This window comes from Marmota marmota, unplaced genomic scaffold, assembly GCF_001458135.2.
Source record: "Marmota marmota marmota unplaced genomic scaffold, marMar, whole genome shotgun sequence".
NCBI classification, from domain to species: Eukaryota; Metazoa; Chordata; class Mammalia; order Rodentia; family Sciuridae; genus Marmota; species Marmota marmota.
The window spans coordinates 212,556-228,291 of NW_025999944.1; the positions used below are offsets into that span (position 1 = coordinate 212,556).

A 15,736-nucleotide genomic window follows, 5' to 3' on the forward strand; every position below is an offset into this window, starting at 1 on the left:
GAGGGTTGAATAGGTCCACACATACAAAGAGTGAGTCTTTCATATCCTATGAGCAAAGGTTTGATCTAACAAAGTTACATGTTTCCTAATGTTTAGGCATTAGTGCCAACAGATCAAATGTTTAGAACCAACTAATATTTTGGAGGTAAAAAAGAAAGCAAAAAAAACCATAGTAACTTCTCATAGATAAAGGCAACTAGTATAAATTCACGTGTGTCATCTGCTTCTGATTGTTCGGAAGGGCAGCTAGAATACAAAATAGCCTAAGGGGAACCCAGAAAAATGCTTAAGCCTCTCTGGGGCAGGTTCAGCTGCCAGGACTAAAAAAAGTTAATAAACATCACCATCCCCCACTGCTTCTCTGAAAGGGCGGGCCTGCAGGGACACTAGTAGATGGCCACGTGCCTGTGAGGGCATTCTAAAGTAAACATGCACGTTTCCATCTCACTCCTCCACTCCAGGCATTTCCTTCACTCAGGATGGGCTACTTCTGGCTAAGCCAGGGCAAGAAGACTGCAATGCTAAGTGCTGAGTTAAAGAAAAAATAAAAAGACAAACCAAAACTCGGCTGGAATGACTCAAAGGCCCCTGGAAAAGCTCTCTTCTCCCGAGTCAGAGCGCAGCCTCTGCCACTCACCGCATTTCCCCATCCAGCGCCTGGATAACAGCTGCGAAACTGCGACTGGTCTGATTCAGATACTTGTAGCAGGTTTTCAAGCTGCTGCTGAGAGAGTCCTGCGGACAGAGAAGGCACACCGTGGTCGGAGACGTCGAGGAGCAGGAGTGAGTGTGGGACTGGGGAAGGAGGCCCGCCGCCGGGCACCACAGCCGAGGCCCATCTTTGGGAGGCCAGGGGGCTGGAGGTAAGGGGCAGCCGCGAGAGATGCCAGCGCCAGGGCCCCTGGGCGCCGCGGCGGGGCTCAGCACCAAGGTGCGCTTGAAGAGGGACATAGCCTTGGTGCTGCAGGCGGCTGCGGCCATTGGAAACGCGGGTGCACGGGAGTCGTCCCTCCATAGGCCCCAACGGAGCTGGGAGGCGCCCACCGAGGGGCGCGGCAGGAGCTCCCTGCACCCCAACCCCAGTTGCGCAGGCGGAGCAGGGCTCCAGCGGGCCACCCCGCCCCGCACGTGGCGCCCCGCCCCGTCCCCGCCCCCGAGCCGCAAGTGGCGCCGCGGCCCCGCCCCCGCCCCAACCCCGTCCAGGTCCTGCCAGCCTCCCGCTCTCTTCCGAACCCACAGTGCGGTGGTCCCGGTCCCCCTCCGACAGGCCTGCTCTTACTCCCGGTGAGTCTCACTTGGACCGAGCATCGCTCAGGCCCCGCCGAATCCGCTTCCGACCAGACCTGGCCTTTCCGACGTATCTGTCTTGGCATCGCCCCTTTTAGCCAGAACCCCCCCAACCAGCACACCTGGTCGCTCCGGCCTGCCTTCAGCAAATGTCCGGGTCTGCCCACTTTGGCCAGAATCTCCCCGCCCCCACCCGGCCCACTATCCTGTCTGTCGTTTGCGCCTAATTGGAACTGCGCTGGGTTGTCTCTTCCCCCCACTGCAAACGTTTTTCTGAAAATAAAGTCCGCCTCTACCACTTCAACCACTAAGTCCGCTCTGGAGCTCCATTAACACCATTAACACCTGCTGGCCTCTGGAAAGCTGGCTGTTCCTTTTAAGATTTCTTCCTCTTCTCTTTGAAAGGAGTAAAATGAAGAAAGCTGTTTCCCGAGCGTTACACACTCCCCTAAGAAAAGCAAGGACTGCTTTTTTTGAAGGGGAGAGCATTTACAATGCAAGTATATCAGAAAGAATTGCAGTTTGTGCACATTTTTATATAAACTTTTCTTTTAGCAGTTTTAGGTTCACAAAGAACTGAGCAGAAAGTCCAGAATTCCCATAACCCACCCTCATCCCGCACACAGTCTCCCCACTCTTCTTGAGAAATGGGAAACATCTGAAATATCTAATAGCAAGAAAGTGGGTTTTGGTTTATTTATTGTATTTTATTTTATTTTATTTAAATACAGCGTACCTACTAGTAGGAAATCCCATAAAGTCACTCTGGGATGTTAGTGAAACTTGGAACTTGGTGTGGTCCAGGTGAACTACATTCTTTTTTATTTGTGTGTATTTCCTAACATGGTTACATACTATTTTTGTCTAAAGAGTAAAGCTTTAAAAAATTACATAATCTTGAGAATTTGGTTTTATTGCCATTTCCAGTAAAAAAAATTATTAATAAAAGCTAATGTTTAGTGGTGACCATATGTAAGTACAGTACAGTGTGTGGCACATAAAAATATCCAGGAATGGATATAAAATAGTCTAGGATACATTCCTAGACTATTTTAAAACAATTCACAATTCCTTCCCTTTCATAATGGGGAAAAACAGTTCATAAAAAGAAACCCTATAATGGCTCTGTGAGGAGAGCCAGGCCAGTTCTTCACATGACTCACTGTCATCAAGCCACAGGGACTCCCTGCACTGCGCTGCCCAATGTTTTCATCTTCAGATCAAACAAGTGGCTTGGAGGCTGATGTCTAACCAGGCATTTCAGTGAATGCAAAGGTACATCAATGGGGATCTGAAGAGCAGCCATCTCAGAACACACTACCCCTTTCCCAACACAATAATAAGCATGCAATAGTAATAAGCATACATTTTTGTGCCCCTATATAAAAGGGGCAAGCTACAGAATTTCCTTCCCTGGCTCCTTTACACATCACTTTTCCTGTCACCCATTTAAGTACCTCACCTTGAACAACAGTTCCTTCAAATTAAGGAATACTACTACACAGGAAGGTAAGGCACACGAGGAAAACAGCTTCCACAGCTTGAGTCCTATGAGCCTGTCCCTAGGGTGTCCCGCTGTTTTCTACAGCTGTCTGAGATGCAGTGCACATCCCAGGTGACAAAACAGGGCTCAAATGAGAAAACAAGGCTCACTGACATTGAAGGAAGGGTGTAGAGTGGCTCTAAGTACAAGACTGAACTCCCAGAACTGTAGGACAACTACCAGCCCACCCTGCAGCCTTCCTGATTTTTATTAAAACAGGTTTGCTCGGGAGGGAAAACACAAAAAGCACAAAACTCACACACTTCAGAACTGGATTTAGACACAAAAGCAATGACCATCATTCATTTATACACACACTGCACTCCAACCACAATATGTACGTAACCTTTAGTCTTTACTAAATCTTCAGGAAGATATTACAGACCTCAATCCACATGAAACCTCCATGGCCAGATAACTAGCAGAATTCAGAATTTTTCATGTCCAGAAAACAGACAATAAGGTACACATAGAGCCCTAACAGTGAGATGTACTGATCTGTTGATGGATCATTAGTATTTCTTTAGCAAAACATCAGAATATTTAAACCAAGAGGGTTTCAACTTAGAGTCAAATCAGGTTTTGTTCCAAGTGATTGAGAAAAACCTGGAGTTGAGAAACTGTGATGAAGGTATTTTGACTGTGATCTGTCTTACAGATGGAACTGTGGCCCAGAGGTTAGCTTACTAAAGGTTGTCCAACTAACAGTACTATTGAGCCAGGAACTAGACCTAATCAAGAGACTTCAGATACTGGTCCAGGGCTGGGGGTGTAGCTCAGTGATGGAGCGCTCCACTAGCAGTGTGAGGCTCTGGGTTTGACTCTCCCCAAATAAGATGTTAGTCTAAGTAATATGCTTTAGACTTGATAGAAGTCAGATCTCTGGTTACAAAAGCCCTGCTTATACATTTGGTGATGTCTCCACAATGCTGAAGTGACCCACAATGCATTTCTCAGAACACATGCCCATTATTATGCTATATACATGCTGTATTTTGAGGAAAGTCAGATAGTATTCAGAACATCCACTCAGAAACTTCTAGAAAACTTGAATGGAGTGCCAACACATGCACTGACTATACCCAAATGAGAGGATACAGAAAGAGTGAAAATGATTTTCCAACTTTATGCTTTTGCCTAGAATTGCCTAAAATCATATGATCCTTAAGTGGAAGTATGAATTATACATTGTGCATAGTGAAAGGGAGGGAAATCCTGCTTATTCCATTTTGTGACCTCTGAATAATGCCACACAACTTACATGTGGCAGAATGTCCCTAGATTTACTGATGTGTTCATAAAAATATAAGCCAAATTTGCTGAGCCCTGAATTTCTATGACAGAAATAATAAGCATTCAATATCAACTAAGCATACATTCCCACCACCCCCTCAGCTTTTGTGTTACTTAAGAATTAAGAATATCAAGTGAAGGGAAATGTATTTCCCTACTTGTTTCCTCTAGTTAAACACTTCTTTCTTTTTTTTTTTTTTTAAAGAGAGAGAGAGAATTTTTTAATATTTATTTTTAGTTTTTGGCGGACACAACATCTTTGTTTGTATGTGGTGCTGAGGATCGAACCCGGGCCGCACGCATGCTAGGAGAGCGCGCTACCGCTTGAGCCACATCCCCAGCCCCTTGATTATTTCTTAAAAAAAAAAAAAAAGGCTTGCAGGGGTATATAAAAAAGTGCTCAGAAAACAACTAACAAAACAAATACTGTACCATATTAATTTGAATTTTAGAGCTAGAAGGAGGAACCCCACCAAAGCGACTCTCCTGATAATTCCTCAGGTACCCGCCTCATCTGTCCTACAACAGGAATAGCGCAAGTCTCATTGTTTAAAAAATTCAAAGGTCAGACTGTGAAGTCTTTCTCCATCCCTTTACCATGGTAGGGTTGGTTACCTCCCATCCCCAGAGGTAACCAACACTACCATTTTCTCCAGGAGGCTCAATTTATAAAGGGAAGAGTCCCTGGCCCCTAATCACAACCTACAGGTTTACCTTTACCAGACCTCACTCAGACACTCAGATCCCTTGCCCTGCTATTAATTTCTTTATAGAATTTCCTTCTACCTGAAATAGTGTGCACTTGCTTTACTTGTCTCTCTCTCCCACAAAAGTCAGGTCTTTTGCTACCTTGTCTACTGTTTAATCTCCAGCACCAGAACAACATCTGGTATGCAACTGGTGGTCAAGTATTTGTTAAATGAATGGATGGCAGACTTGTATGAAGGTGCAGGAAGGGAAGAAAGAAACTATGTGTTGCAGAGCACCTTTGATGTGCCAGAGTTGCATGCAACAAAACGGAGATCTGATCACGCAATGTCTGGGATCACACAATGTCTGGGATCACACAGTGCTTGAGCTCTTTAATCTGAGCCACCTCCAGGCTGGAAGTGCAGATGTGTTCAGACAAGCCTGGCCAGGCATCCTGGATCACCACTTAGAAGCTGTGGGGCCCTGGAAAAGCCACTGAATTATTTTCTGCCATGTTTTTTAATGTGTAAAAGGCAGTAATAATAGTATTTCTTTCTTAGAAGTTGTTGTCAAGATTGACTAAGTATACTAAGTTAAAAAAATGGCTATAAAAATATGTAGCTCTTCCTATCAGGAGATAAATCTCTACTTCCTTGAATCTGGGTGCCCATTGTGACTTCTTTGGACTAAATGGACAGTAACAAATATGACTCAAGCATAGTTCTGTGTGAGCACCGGGATCTGCTCTCTTGCAATGTCCACGTGGAGGGTTCCAGGAAGAGCCTGCTAGATGATGAGATTCGATCCCCTGACACTCTGGTTACAGCCTGCTAGCCACCCAACCACCCAGCCACAAGCTGACCGGTCAGTTGGGACGCTCTGGGGAAAACAGCCAATCTGGTCCAGGCCAGAAGAATCCCCAGCTGGCCAAGAGATCTGTGAACTAAAAAACAACTATTACTTTATGTCACTAAGTTTGGATATCTTATATTGGGGCAAATATACATAACATAAAATTTACCATTTCTCAAGAGTTCATTCGTACCAACTAAACTCACAGGAGGGCATCCCTGTAATCCCAGCTATGCAAGGGGCTAAGGCAGGAGAATCACAAACTCAAGACCAGCCTGGGCAACTTAGTAAGACCATGACTCAAAATAAAATGAGCTGGGGACGTGGCTCAGTGGTACAGTGCTTTCCTAGCTTATATGAGGCCCTAAGTTTAATCCCTAGCACCAAAAAAAAAAAAAAAAAAAAGGACAAGAAGAACAATAGGAAAAAAAAATATACTCACAGGTTGAATAACCAAACTCCCAGAGTTCAGGTCACTAAGTTTTGGAATGGTTTGTCACCCAATACAAACTAATACGCTGAAATGGTGATTTAAAGAGCTTAGCACAGCCTCTGGCAAACAATAAGAAGTCAATTGATACCTATTATTATTAGCGATTTGGTTACTCTAACACCCAGTATTATCTCCTCTCACTCCCTGTTAAATAGTATTCTAAAAATATCGCTTTGGTCAAGTCACAGCTGTGCTTCTGACCACTCCCTACTGAATATGGCCCAGCTGCTGGCCAGCACCTACCCTGGCTGACTATTCTTGTCATTCCACACACAAGTCCTGGCTTTTATCTTTTCCCCTCTGAACGTTCTCCCCACTAATCCAAATCTGCCCTTACAAAATATCACACCTTACAAACCACTTTTCCCTTCTTTTCTGAAAACCCTTCTTTCAAAAAACACTTCCACATCACTAAATACCCAAAATTTTCTTGGGATTACTTGACAGACTCTGGGTTGTCTTTCTTTAGTGCACCTGCTCTCCACTAGACTGAATGTGTTCAGCGGGATAGGCATTTCCACTGTGCATCCATCACACGACAGTGGGCTGTTCACCTTTCAGCTGGATCCAGACCACCTGTGCTTAGTGCACCTTTGTGGTCCACTACCTTAAGGATAAGTAACACAGCAGGGTTAAGAAAGCAAGAGTCAAAACCCAGCTCTGCCACCTAATAACTATTGGAGGTTAGGCAATTAGCTACCTTCTCTGGGCTTCTGTTTCTTCATCCATAAAACAGAAAAGACAACATTGGCTTCCTTAAAGGGCTATTGGATATTTAATAGATATTATAATAAAATTTGTGTGGCACATAGTAACAGCTCAATAAACATTAGCCAATTATTATTATAACACCCTCTAACTAAACAGTAAATATCTAGGTTTCAAGTCTTCTAGCAGGGCACCCTGATGGGAGAGTGGGTCTTCAACAGGTACAAGTAAGAGATTCTGGACTGACCATAATTTCAAATCCACAGTATGAGAGGACTGCCTGAAAAAGTCAATAAACACAGATATGAAGGGTGGGGAAAGTCTTGAGAGGCAGTAAATGGCTTTACATGTTCTGGATATTTTCTTTCTTTCTTTCTTTGTGGTCCTGGGGATGGAACACAAGGCCTTGCACATACTCGACAAGAACTGGGCCACATCCCCAATTTGTTCTTTGTCTTTGGTACTGGGGATTGAACCCAGGGATACTTTATCATTGAACTTCATCCCCAGCCCCCTTTTTTTTTTTGAGACAGGGTCTCACTAAGTTGCTTAGGGTCTTTATAAGTTGCTGAGGTTAGCCTCAAAATTGTGATCCTCCAGCCTCAGCCTCTCTACTCCCTGGGATTATAAGCATGTGCCATCACAACAGATCCTAGCACTAATTTCTTAAGTAAAAAGAAAGAAGTAAATATGACAAAAAGTTAATACTTAATCTCAAAGATAGACACCAGGCAGTGTCTAATATTATTTTCAGAATTTTCCTATTTGTTTGAAATATTTTGTAATTAAAATGCATTTTTAGGTTAATGAAATCTTAAGGCATGTTAATTAGCAATAACAACATATATAAGAAAGAAATTAAAAGTTCTTGGGCTGGGGATGTGGCTCAAGCGGTAATGCGCTTGCCTGGCATGCACAGGGTGCTGGTTTGATCCTCAGCACCACATAAAAATAAAATAAAGATGTTGTGCCACCGAAAACCAAAAAATAAATACTAAAAAAAAAAAAAATTAATCTCTCTCTCTCTCTAACAAACAACAAAAAAAAAGTTCTAAACTGGCAGATTCGGTAACAAACACTCACAATCCTAGAGACTTGCCTAGTCATAACTCTGGGGACTGAGGCAGGAGGATCAAAGTGTGAAGGTCAGCCTGGGCAATTTAGCAAGACCCTGTCTCAAAATAAAAACAAAAAGGGGTGGGAGTGTGGTTCAGTGGTAGAGCATTCCTGGGTTCAATCCCCAGTACTGCAAAATAATTTTTAAAAGAATACATAAATAAATAAAGTTCTAAAGTAGCCAGACCATATTAAAAGTACAGTGGGACACTATACTTTAAAGAGAAAGACCTGGTTAGTACATGATCTGGAAGAGTAACATATGATGAATAAAGAACACAGAACATCTGACTTTTATGTCAGTATTCCTAAATAATTTGAGAGTTCTCTAGCACACTTCAAGTGTTTGTACTCAAAACAAGGATTAGCCTCCCTGTGGCTCTAGAGGTAGAACAAAGAGTGAGAGTTCACCTCACTCTAAGGTAACTCTTCCTGAAAACTAGGTGATGTCCCTAAAGGGAATAAATTACCTATCACTGGAGTTCAGGAGACTGAACAATTTGAATTGTAAAAGAGATTCTTTGTCTTAAGTCACAGATCTCTGGAAGAATCTGACAATAGTGGAACTTCCCCCAATGCACAAATATATAATAACAAATACAGATTAAGTATCCCTTTTCTAAAATGCCTGGGAACAAAATATCTGCATATAAATAATGGGATCTCTTGAGAATGGGATCCAGTCCAAACATGAAATTAATTTGTTTCATATACACCTTCTACACATAGCCTGAAGGTAATCTTATACAATATTTTTAGTGCAACTGTTTTTACCACACCTGTTGTGTAAGGTCAGATGTGGAATTTTCCACTTGTGATCATCATGTCAACACTCAAAAGGTTTCAGATTTTGGAGCAATTTGGATTTAAGATTGGGTATATTCAACCTGTATTTACAAATAATTTCAAGAGAGTCCCAAATAAGAAATCCTAATAAGAGTCTCAGGTTAAATATTTATTCAGTGTGGCACAGAAGCAATTTAAAGCTGTATTTTCTTTAGGTAGTCCTCAAAAGATTAAATCCCTATCCCAGCCAGTAGTGGTTTTTTTCCCTTCTGTAAATTATCTTATGACATTTATATAAGTTTATCATGTTTAAAAAGCTAGAGTCTTCTTGATGACAACTTTGTTCACGTGCATTGAAAAGCTATCTTGTTTACTATGGATAAAGAACATCAAAAAGATTCCTATTTTCAAATAGCTTAAAATCCAAAGTCAAATACAGAATCTTGAATCTGAAAGAGACATTGGGAGCATAAAACCAATACACAAATAGCAGCAATCCATAACTAGGGGACTGCTACAAGGTAAAACAGCATTGGAGAAGGCAAGTTTACAAGTAATAAGAAGACACCTGGTTGGGTGGCAGCAAAAGAAGTTCAGTGGATTAGACAAAGGGGAATGGGGGGATGGGAATAGGAAAGACAGTAGAATGAATCTGACCTAACTTTCCTATATTCATCATATGAACACACCGCCAGTGAAACTCCACATCATGTACAACCACAAGAATAGGATCCTAATTAGAAGTCAAAATATACTCTACAGTCATGTATATATAAAAAGAAAAAAAGAAAAGACATCTTCTTACCTATCAATAATTTAATTTTGTGGTTCTGGGGATGGAACCCAGGGCCTCACACATGCTAAGCAAGCCTATATCATGGAGCTATGCCCCCAGCCTTGTTTTGTTTTGTTCTGAGACAGGATTTCCCTTACTTGCCCCAGCTGGCCTTGAACTTGTGATCCTCCTGCCTTAGTCTTTAAATAGTTGAAACTGCAATTGTGCACCACCACACCTGGCTCTATGAGCAATTTTGTAACACTTTATTGTCCCAATAAGACGGTGAGCTTCTTATTTGTCTACATCGCGTATCATTCTGCCATCCATACTGCATGCAATATAAAATCTAGCATTGAAACAGGTGTTCAGTGAGTGTCTGCAGAATGGTCCACAAGAGGGTGGCAGTCCCTAGAACTAGACCTTAAAGGATGCGAAACATTCTAAGATAAAGGATAAAACGTTCTTTTCTGATAAGAGAACATTTGAATACAGTATCTGACTGTGATGTTTTCACTGCGGAAAATAAAAGCTTTTGATGTAAACCACTAATTTGATTTCAATAATTATGCAAGCATAATCTTCTTATTGGAATGGCATCACAACCATTCATTTAATAAAGGGTAAAGGCATGAGGCAGACGAAATATAAATAAAACCAAGCAGTCAATGTCTGTCCAGCCAATCAACAGGCACATAGCTAATAAGAACGTGGAGGAGTAGGTATGAAGCACAGAGGAAGGAGCTAGCGACTGCAGGAAGGCGGGGAAGCTCTTGGAGGAGGTGATATGACTGGAAAAAGGAGTAAGATTTCATTCCAGAAAAATGTATTCACATGATAATATCTGCACAGTTCATCATGTTTACAAAAAAATTCTCTGACCTGTCGTCTCCTACTTAACCTACCCCCAAGTTTCAGTTTGGGAGCTCACCTATTAGAGCACAGATCAACATCAGGGCTCACGGAGAAGGAAATGCGCACCTAAGCTACCTGACAACCAACGGCCTGGACCAGCGGGCTGGAGCGCGAAGGCCGTCAGGAGGACAGTCCACCGCGCTGGGTGAGGACAGGGAGCCGGGGCGGGCGCCCCCGGCGTCGGGCAGCCGCTCGCCGCGCCCCTCGCCTGGATTCCGGGAGGCCGCCGCGGCGCACGGCCTCCCGCCCGGCGGGGATGCAGAGATGCTCGGCCCACCTGGTCCATCTTGGGTATCACTTTCCACCTGCCCCCCATCCGGAAGCGCAGCAGGTTGTAGAACTCCTCGGGGTGGCCCAGGCACTTCACGAACTCCATGCTGCGGGATGGCGGCGACGGGCTATCAGACCTCGGGGATCACTTCTCAGGATCTCTGGCTCGCAATTGGCGGCAACCCGCCGAGGTGAGCCGAGGCGGCGCAGCCCGGAAGGCGGGCGCGGAGGCGGGCCCAGCGCGGCGGAGCCCCGCCCAGGTCCCGCCCACTTCAACCGGCCTCGGGCGCTCGCGCTGCTACCCCGAGCTCGCGGGGTGGACTGACGGGCGCTGATTGGGCAGAGCCGCTCGCACCAGGAAGACGCCGACCAATCGGCGGCAAGACGAACCTGGCGTGACGACCACGCCCTAGAAGCTCATTGGAGGGTTGAAAGAAGCCTGAGAGCGGGATTGGTGTCCTAGAGAGGGCCTTTGTTTTCCTTAGCTTACAGCTGCCCGGGGGCGAGCCGGAGTTAAAGTGCGCTTCGCGAGAGTTGCTCGGAGTCGACCCTCGGCGCAAGCTGCCCACTGTTCATTCTTGTACCCGCCTGTGTCGGGCTCGCGGGCGTGGAATTCACCGAGGCCTAAGTAGAAAGACTTTAAAAGGCGGCCGGCTACCAAGCCGTTGGGCATGCGCTGCCCGCTGCAGGTCGGGGAGAAACCGGCCGGGGCCGCTCGCGCACGTGCACTCCCAGCCCAGCTCCCGCTGCCGCTTCTGCAGCCCGGGGTCGGGCGCGCGCCGCCTCGGGTGCACTTCGCAGCTGATCCCACTAAGCCTCAGAAAAATGCAAGCAAAGTGGGAATTGATCTCTTCCTAGACCTCAAGCCCCAGACGCCACCGGCTGCAGTAACCTCCTTCGGTCTCCCAAAACCACACCCGGTGCTCCTTTTAAAATCTAAGTCAGGCCGGGCGCGGTGGCGCACGCCGGTAGCCCCAGTGACAAGGAGGCTGAGGCAGGAGCATGGTAGGTTCAAAGCCAGCCTCAGCAATTTAGCGAGGCTAGAAGCAACCTAATGAGACCCTGTGCCAAAATAAAAAGGGCTGGGAATGTGGTTCAGTGGTTACGCGCCTTTAAGTTTAATCCCTAGCGCGGGAGCACGCACACACGCCAGCCTCAGCAATTGATTGAGGCCCTGAGCAATTTAGTGAGACCTTGTCTCTAAAAAAATAATAACAATAGGAAAAGGCTGGGGATGTGGCTCAATGGTTAAGCGCTCCTGGGTTCAAACCCTGGTAATTAAAAAAAAAAAAAAATCTTAAGGGAAGCTCACTGCCCCACCATCTCTCCATTTCACTCAGCCTTGAACTTGTGATCCTCCTGCCCCACCCCCTTCAAAATCACAGGAATTACAAGTTGCCATTCTTCCAGCTAGAATGTCATCTTTAGGTGCTGGCACTGATGTGCCCAATCTCTCTCTCCCTCTCTTGCTTTGCCCAATCTCTCTCTCCCTCTCTTGCTTTTTCCCTCTCAACTAATCATACACAAGTCTTCACATTATATCCATCCTTTAAAAAGTTACTCTTCTCCTTGACCTTCTCTTTTCAACCCTTTTCCTCCAAGGCCGAACTCTAAAGAGAAGACCTCCCTCCACATTGCACTTTCTCAGCTCCTATCTAGTTCCCAGCCCCTCTACACTGGTATCACTCTGCACAAACTGCTCTCTTAAAGGTCATCATGACCTCAAATTTGATTAACTGCCAAATCCAAAAGGCCTCTTCTTAGCCATTCTCTTTCATCTTGTCATGATTCACATTATTCTCAGCTTCTATTGGAATTTCTTTTCTCCCTACTCCTTCTAATTTGGCTCACTGGCTTCTTTCTCCTCTGGTTCTTTAAATAGTATTTCTTCAAGATTCCATTGTGCTCTCCAATTTTCCTCAACCCTAGTTGACATCCCCTAGCTGACCAGCTATGAAAAGGGCTGCCAAAATGCAGCTAAGCTCAGCCTGGACTTGTAGAGAAACAGGCCTCCTTTCTGATTCCATTATCCCCCCAGCACATGTACTGCAGGTGCCTGGAGTTCTACACGTTTTTGTTTTTTTTTTTTTAGTTATACATAATGATGGGATTTGTTGTTACATATTTATGCGTGCACACAATATAACAGTATCCTCAAACTCACAGTCCTCCTACTTCAGCCACTCTTGGGCAGCTGAGATTACAGGCATGTGCTCTCAGCTCCTCTCTGAGGTTTGATAAACAGCCACTGAGCTCCTACTCATCTCCCTCCTGATTTCCTGTCTCAACCAGGGGATGGCTTCTTCCTACCTCCACATGGTGGGCTCCAGCCAACTTCAGCTCTTGCAATCCATTCCCCAGTCCCCACATCTGGTTACCTGATGCCCACGGAGCCCCTCACTGAGGACCTTCTCTTCTTTCAACGCCTGCTGCTGTACTGAGCCCTGTCATTTCTTTTCTTGGCAGATGCATCAGCATTTTTCTTTTCTGCCCGTCAGAACTAGAGTCCATGTGTGAAGATCCATATGTGGGCTTCAGCTTCCCACCCCACCTTCTCTCCTATTCTGGGTCCACCATCTTACAGTTGCTGACCCACAGAGAATGGTGGAGCAGCTTTGTTTTAGCCTACAATTTTACTGTAGCATCATCTTATAAGGGTTAGGAAGGTGAATTTCAATAACAAGTACATTTTTGTATATTACATTTTTTATGTGAATGTGCAGAAATTGCTCTTCTGGAAGGAAATGACCTATTTATCAAATATTTTCATATCACTTTGTTCAGAAGTGGGATTTTTTGTTTATTTGTTTTTTGGTACCAGGAATTGAACCCAGGGAGCGCCTAACCACTCAGCCACATCCCCAGCAGTTTTTTATTTTATTAGAGACAGGGTTTCACTGAGTTGCTTAGAGCCTCGATAAGTTTCTGAGGCTGACTTTGAACTCGTGATCCTCCTGCCTCCGCCTCTGGAGTCACTGGGATTACAGGCATGTACCACTTCTCCAGGCCAGAAGTGGGGTTTTTTAAAAAGGTAAATGTTTTTTAAAAAGCCGAAGAGAGATGGCCTCAGAGAGGCTAAAGATTTTCCCCAATCCTTTTATAGCATGTATTAAACTGAATAGTGTCACCCTAAAATTTATGTATTTAGACACAGGGCCTTTAAAGAGAAAATTTAGTTTATTAAAATATTTTTTAGTTGTCATTGGATACATTTATTTTATTTATGGTTATGTGGTGCTGAGGATCGAACCCAGGGCCTCACATGTGCTAGGTGAGCCCTCTACTGCTGAGACACAACCCCAGCCTGAGTTTGTTTTGAGATAGTATCTCACTAAGTTGCTGAGGTCAGCCTCATATTTGCAATCCTCCTGCCTCAGCCTCCTGAGTCACTGGGATTAAAGCTCTGTGCCACCATGCTGCTCTGAGGAAATTGCTTAAATGACGTCACAAGGGTTGGCCCCTGATCCAACAGGGACAGTATCCCCATAAGGAGACAGCAGAAGTGTGCATGCACAAAGAAAAGTCCACATGACAAAGGAAGGATTTAGATATACGACTATTGATTCTAGCTGCAGCCAATGGTCTAAAACACAGGGGCACTTTAGAACAGTGACTTGAGCATCCAGTCAAGTGATGCTTGGAAAGTCTGGGATCCCATGGATTATAACAGCTATATTCTACACTGCGTTCCAAGGAAGAGAGAGAAAAAGAGTTCACAATAAAATTGGGTTGGAAACACCAAGTAGAGCAAACTAAGAGTGTCTGCATTACTGTGGAGGGATTTCCTGAAGCCTTTAAGAGCTCCACAAATGTCCAAGTGGGAGAGATGGCACGTGATATTTCTCAAACTTATACTTTTCATCTGTAAGGCAAGATCCTTCCTTGGATCACTTTTTCAGAGCTGATGAACAAAGAGAACCTAGCTCCCTGAAGGGCATATCCCTCGTGTTCTGGAAGATGTGAGCCAGGACTTGTTCTACTCCTGTGGAAACTGTGGTGCCCCACGGAGGGACTACAGTGTGGTGGGCAAAAAGTGGGTGGCTGTTATGGAGCGTTTGTGTGTTGATTAGGTGTTAATGGAGTCATAGTTGAGTCATGAGATGTTCCCATCATGGGACTAGTGTCCTTCTAAGAGGAGGAGGATATCTCAGCATTCCCCTCCCACGTGAGGTCACAGAGAGGCACCATCTGCAAGCCAGGAAGGGGCCTGGGTAAGCTAATCAACCTTGATCTTGGAGTTGCCATTTCCAGAGCTGTGAGAAATAAGTCTATTAAGTCACCCAGACTATAGTGGTGGATTTTTTTGTTTTTATGGCAGACTGAATGAAAGCTGTGGCTCTGGATTTTGAACTGTGTGATCTCAAACAAATTCCTTAACCTCTGCAGACTTCAGTTCTCTCATTCATAAAATAAAGACAAAAAGAACAAGTACCTAGCTCCATGGGTTGTTCTGCAGATTATGTGCAAGAACTATGGTAAGCGGCAAGCACCGGGTTACGGTGAGCACTCAGTGCAGAGCGAGCACCCAGTGAGGGCTGAGCACGCCACTCAGGGTGAATGCCTGGTGCAGGGAGGGCAGGTGAGCACCCAGCACTGGTCAGTTCATGTTAACTATCTCAAGGGGAAGTAGCTGGCTATGATGTGGTTACCCCCCTCCACGGACAGCACTCAGTAATTTCAGACAGATGAGCATAAAGGAAGGCCAGAAACATCTGCTACTCTTTTCAATTTCACTCTCAGGAATCATCATCTCCCTTGTGCCAGAAGCAAAGGTATACCTCTGCTCCCCTGGGGCAGATGGGCACTCACCTCCCTCCCTGTGTAAGTGGATGCATCAGTCCAACCGAGCAAGCTCTGAGAGGCCACCTTCATAATGAGATGCTATTTATAGTAAAAGACCCTTCACTGGGCCTGGGGTGTACTCAACAATGGAGTGCTTGCCTAGCCCAAGACCCCAAGTTTGATCCCCAACACCGCAGGAAAAGACAAAAAAAACAAAACACACAAA

General features: G+C 44.9%; 1 protein-coding gene across 2 annotated transcripts in view; it reads right to left on the bottom strand.

Moving 5' to 3' along the window:
- The window catches only part of Fdft1 (farnesyl-diphosphate farnesyltransferase 1), a 30,413-nt gene extending 19,468 nt beyond the window's left edge, over positions 1-10,945 (bottom strand). The window contains exons 1-2 of one of the 2 annotated variants that reach the window (XM_015499409.2): positions 10,736-10,945; positions 638-735 (exon numbers count right to left, since the gene is read on the bottom strand). In XM_015499409.2, the coding sequence (XP_015354895.1) occupies positions 638-735; positions 10,736-10,834 (197 nt within the window). In that variant the 5' untranslated portion in view covers positions 10,835-10,945. Of the gene's footprint in view, positions 1-637; positions 1,091-10,735 lie in introns of those variants that run through there. The other variant, XM_015499408.2, reaches the window with a different exon arrangement.
- Between the last annotated feature and the right edge of the window lie 4,791 nt (positions 10,946-15,736).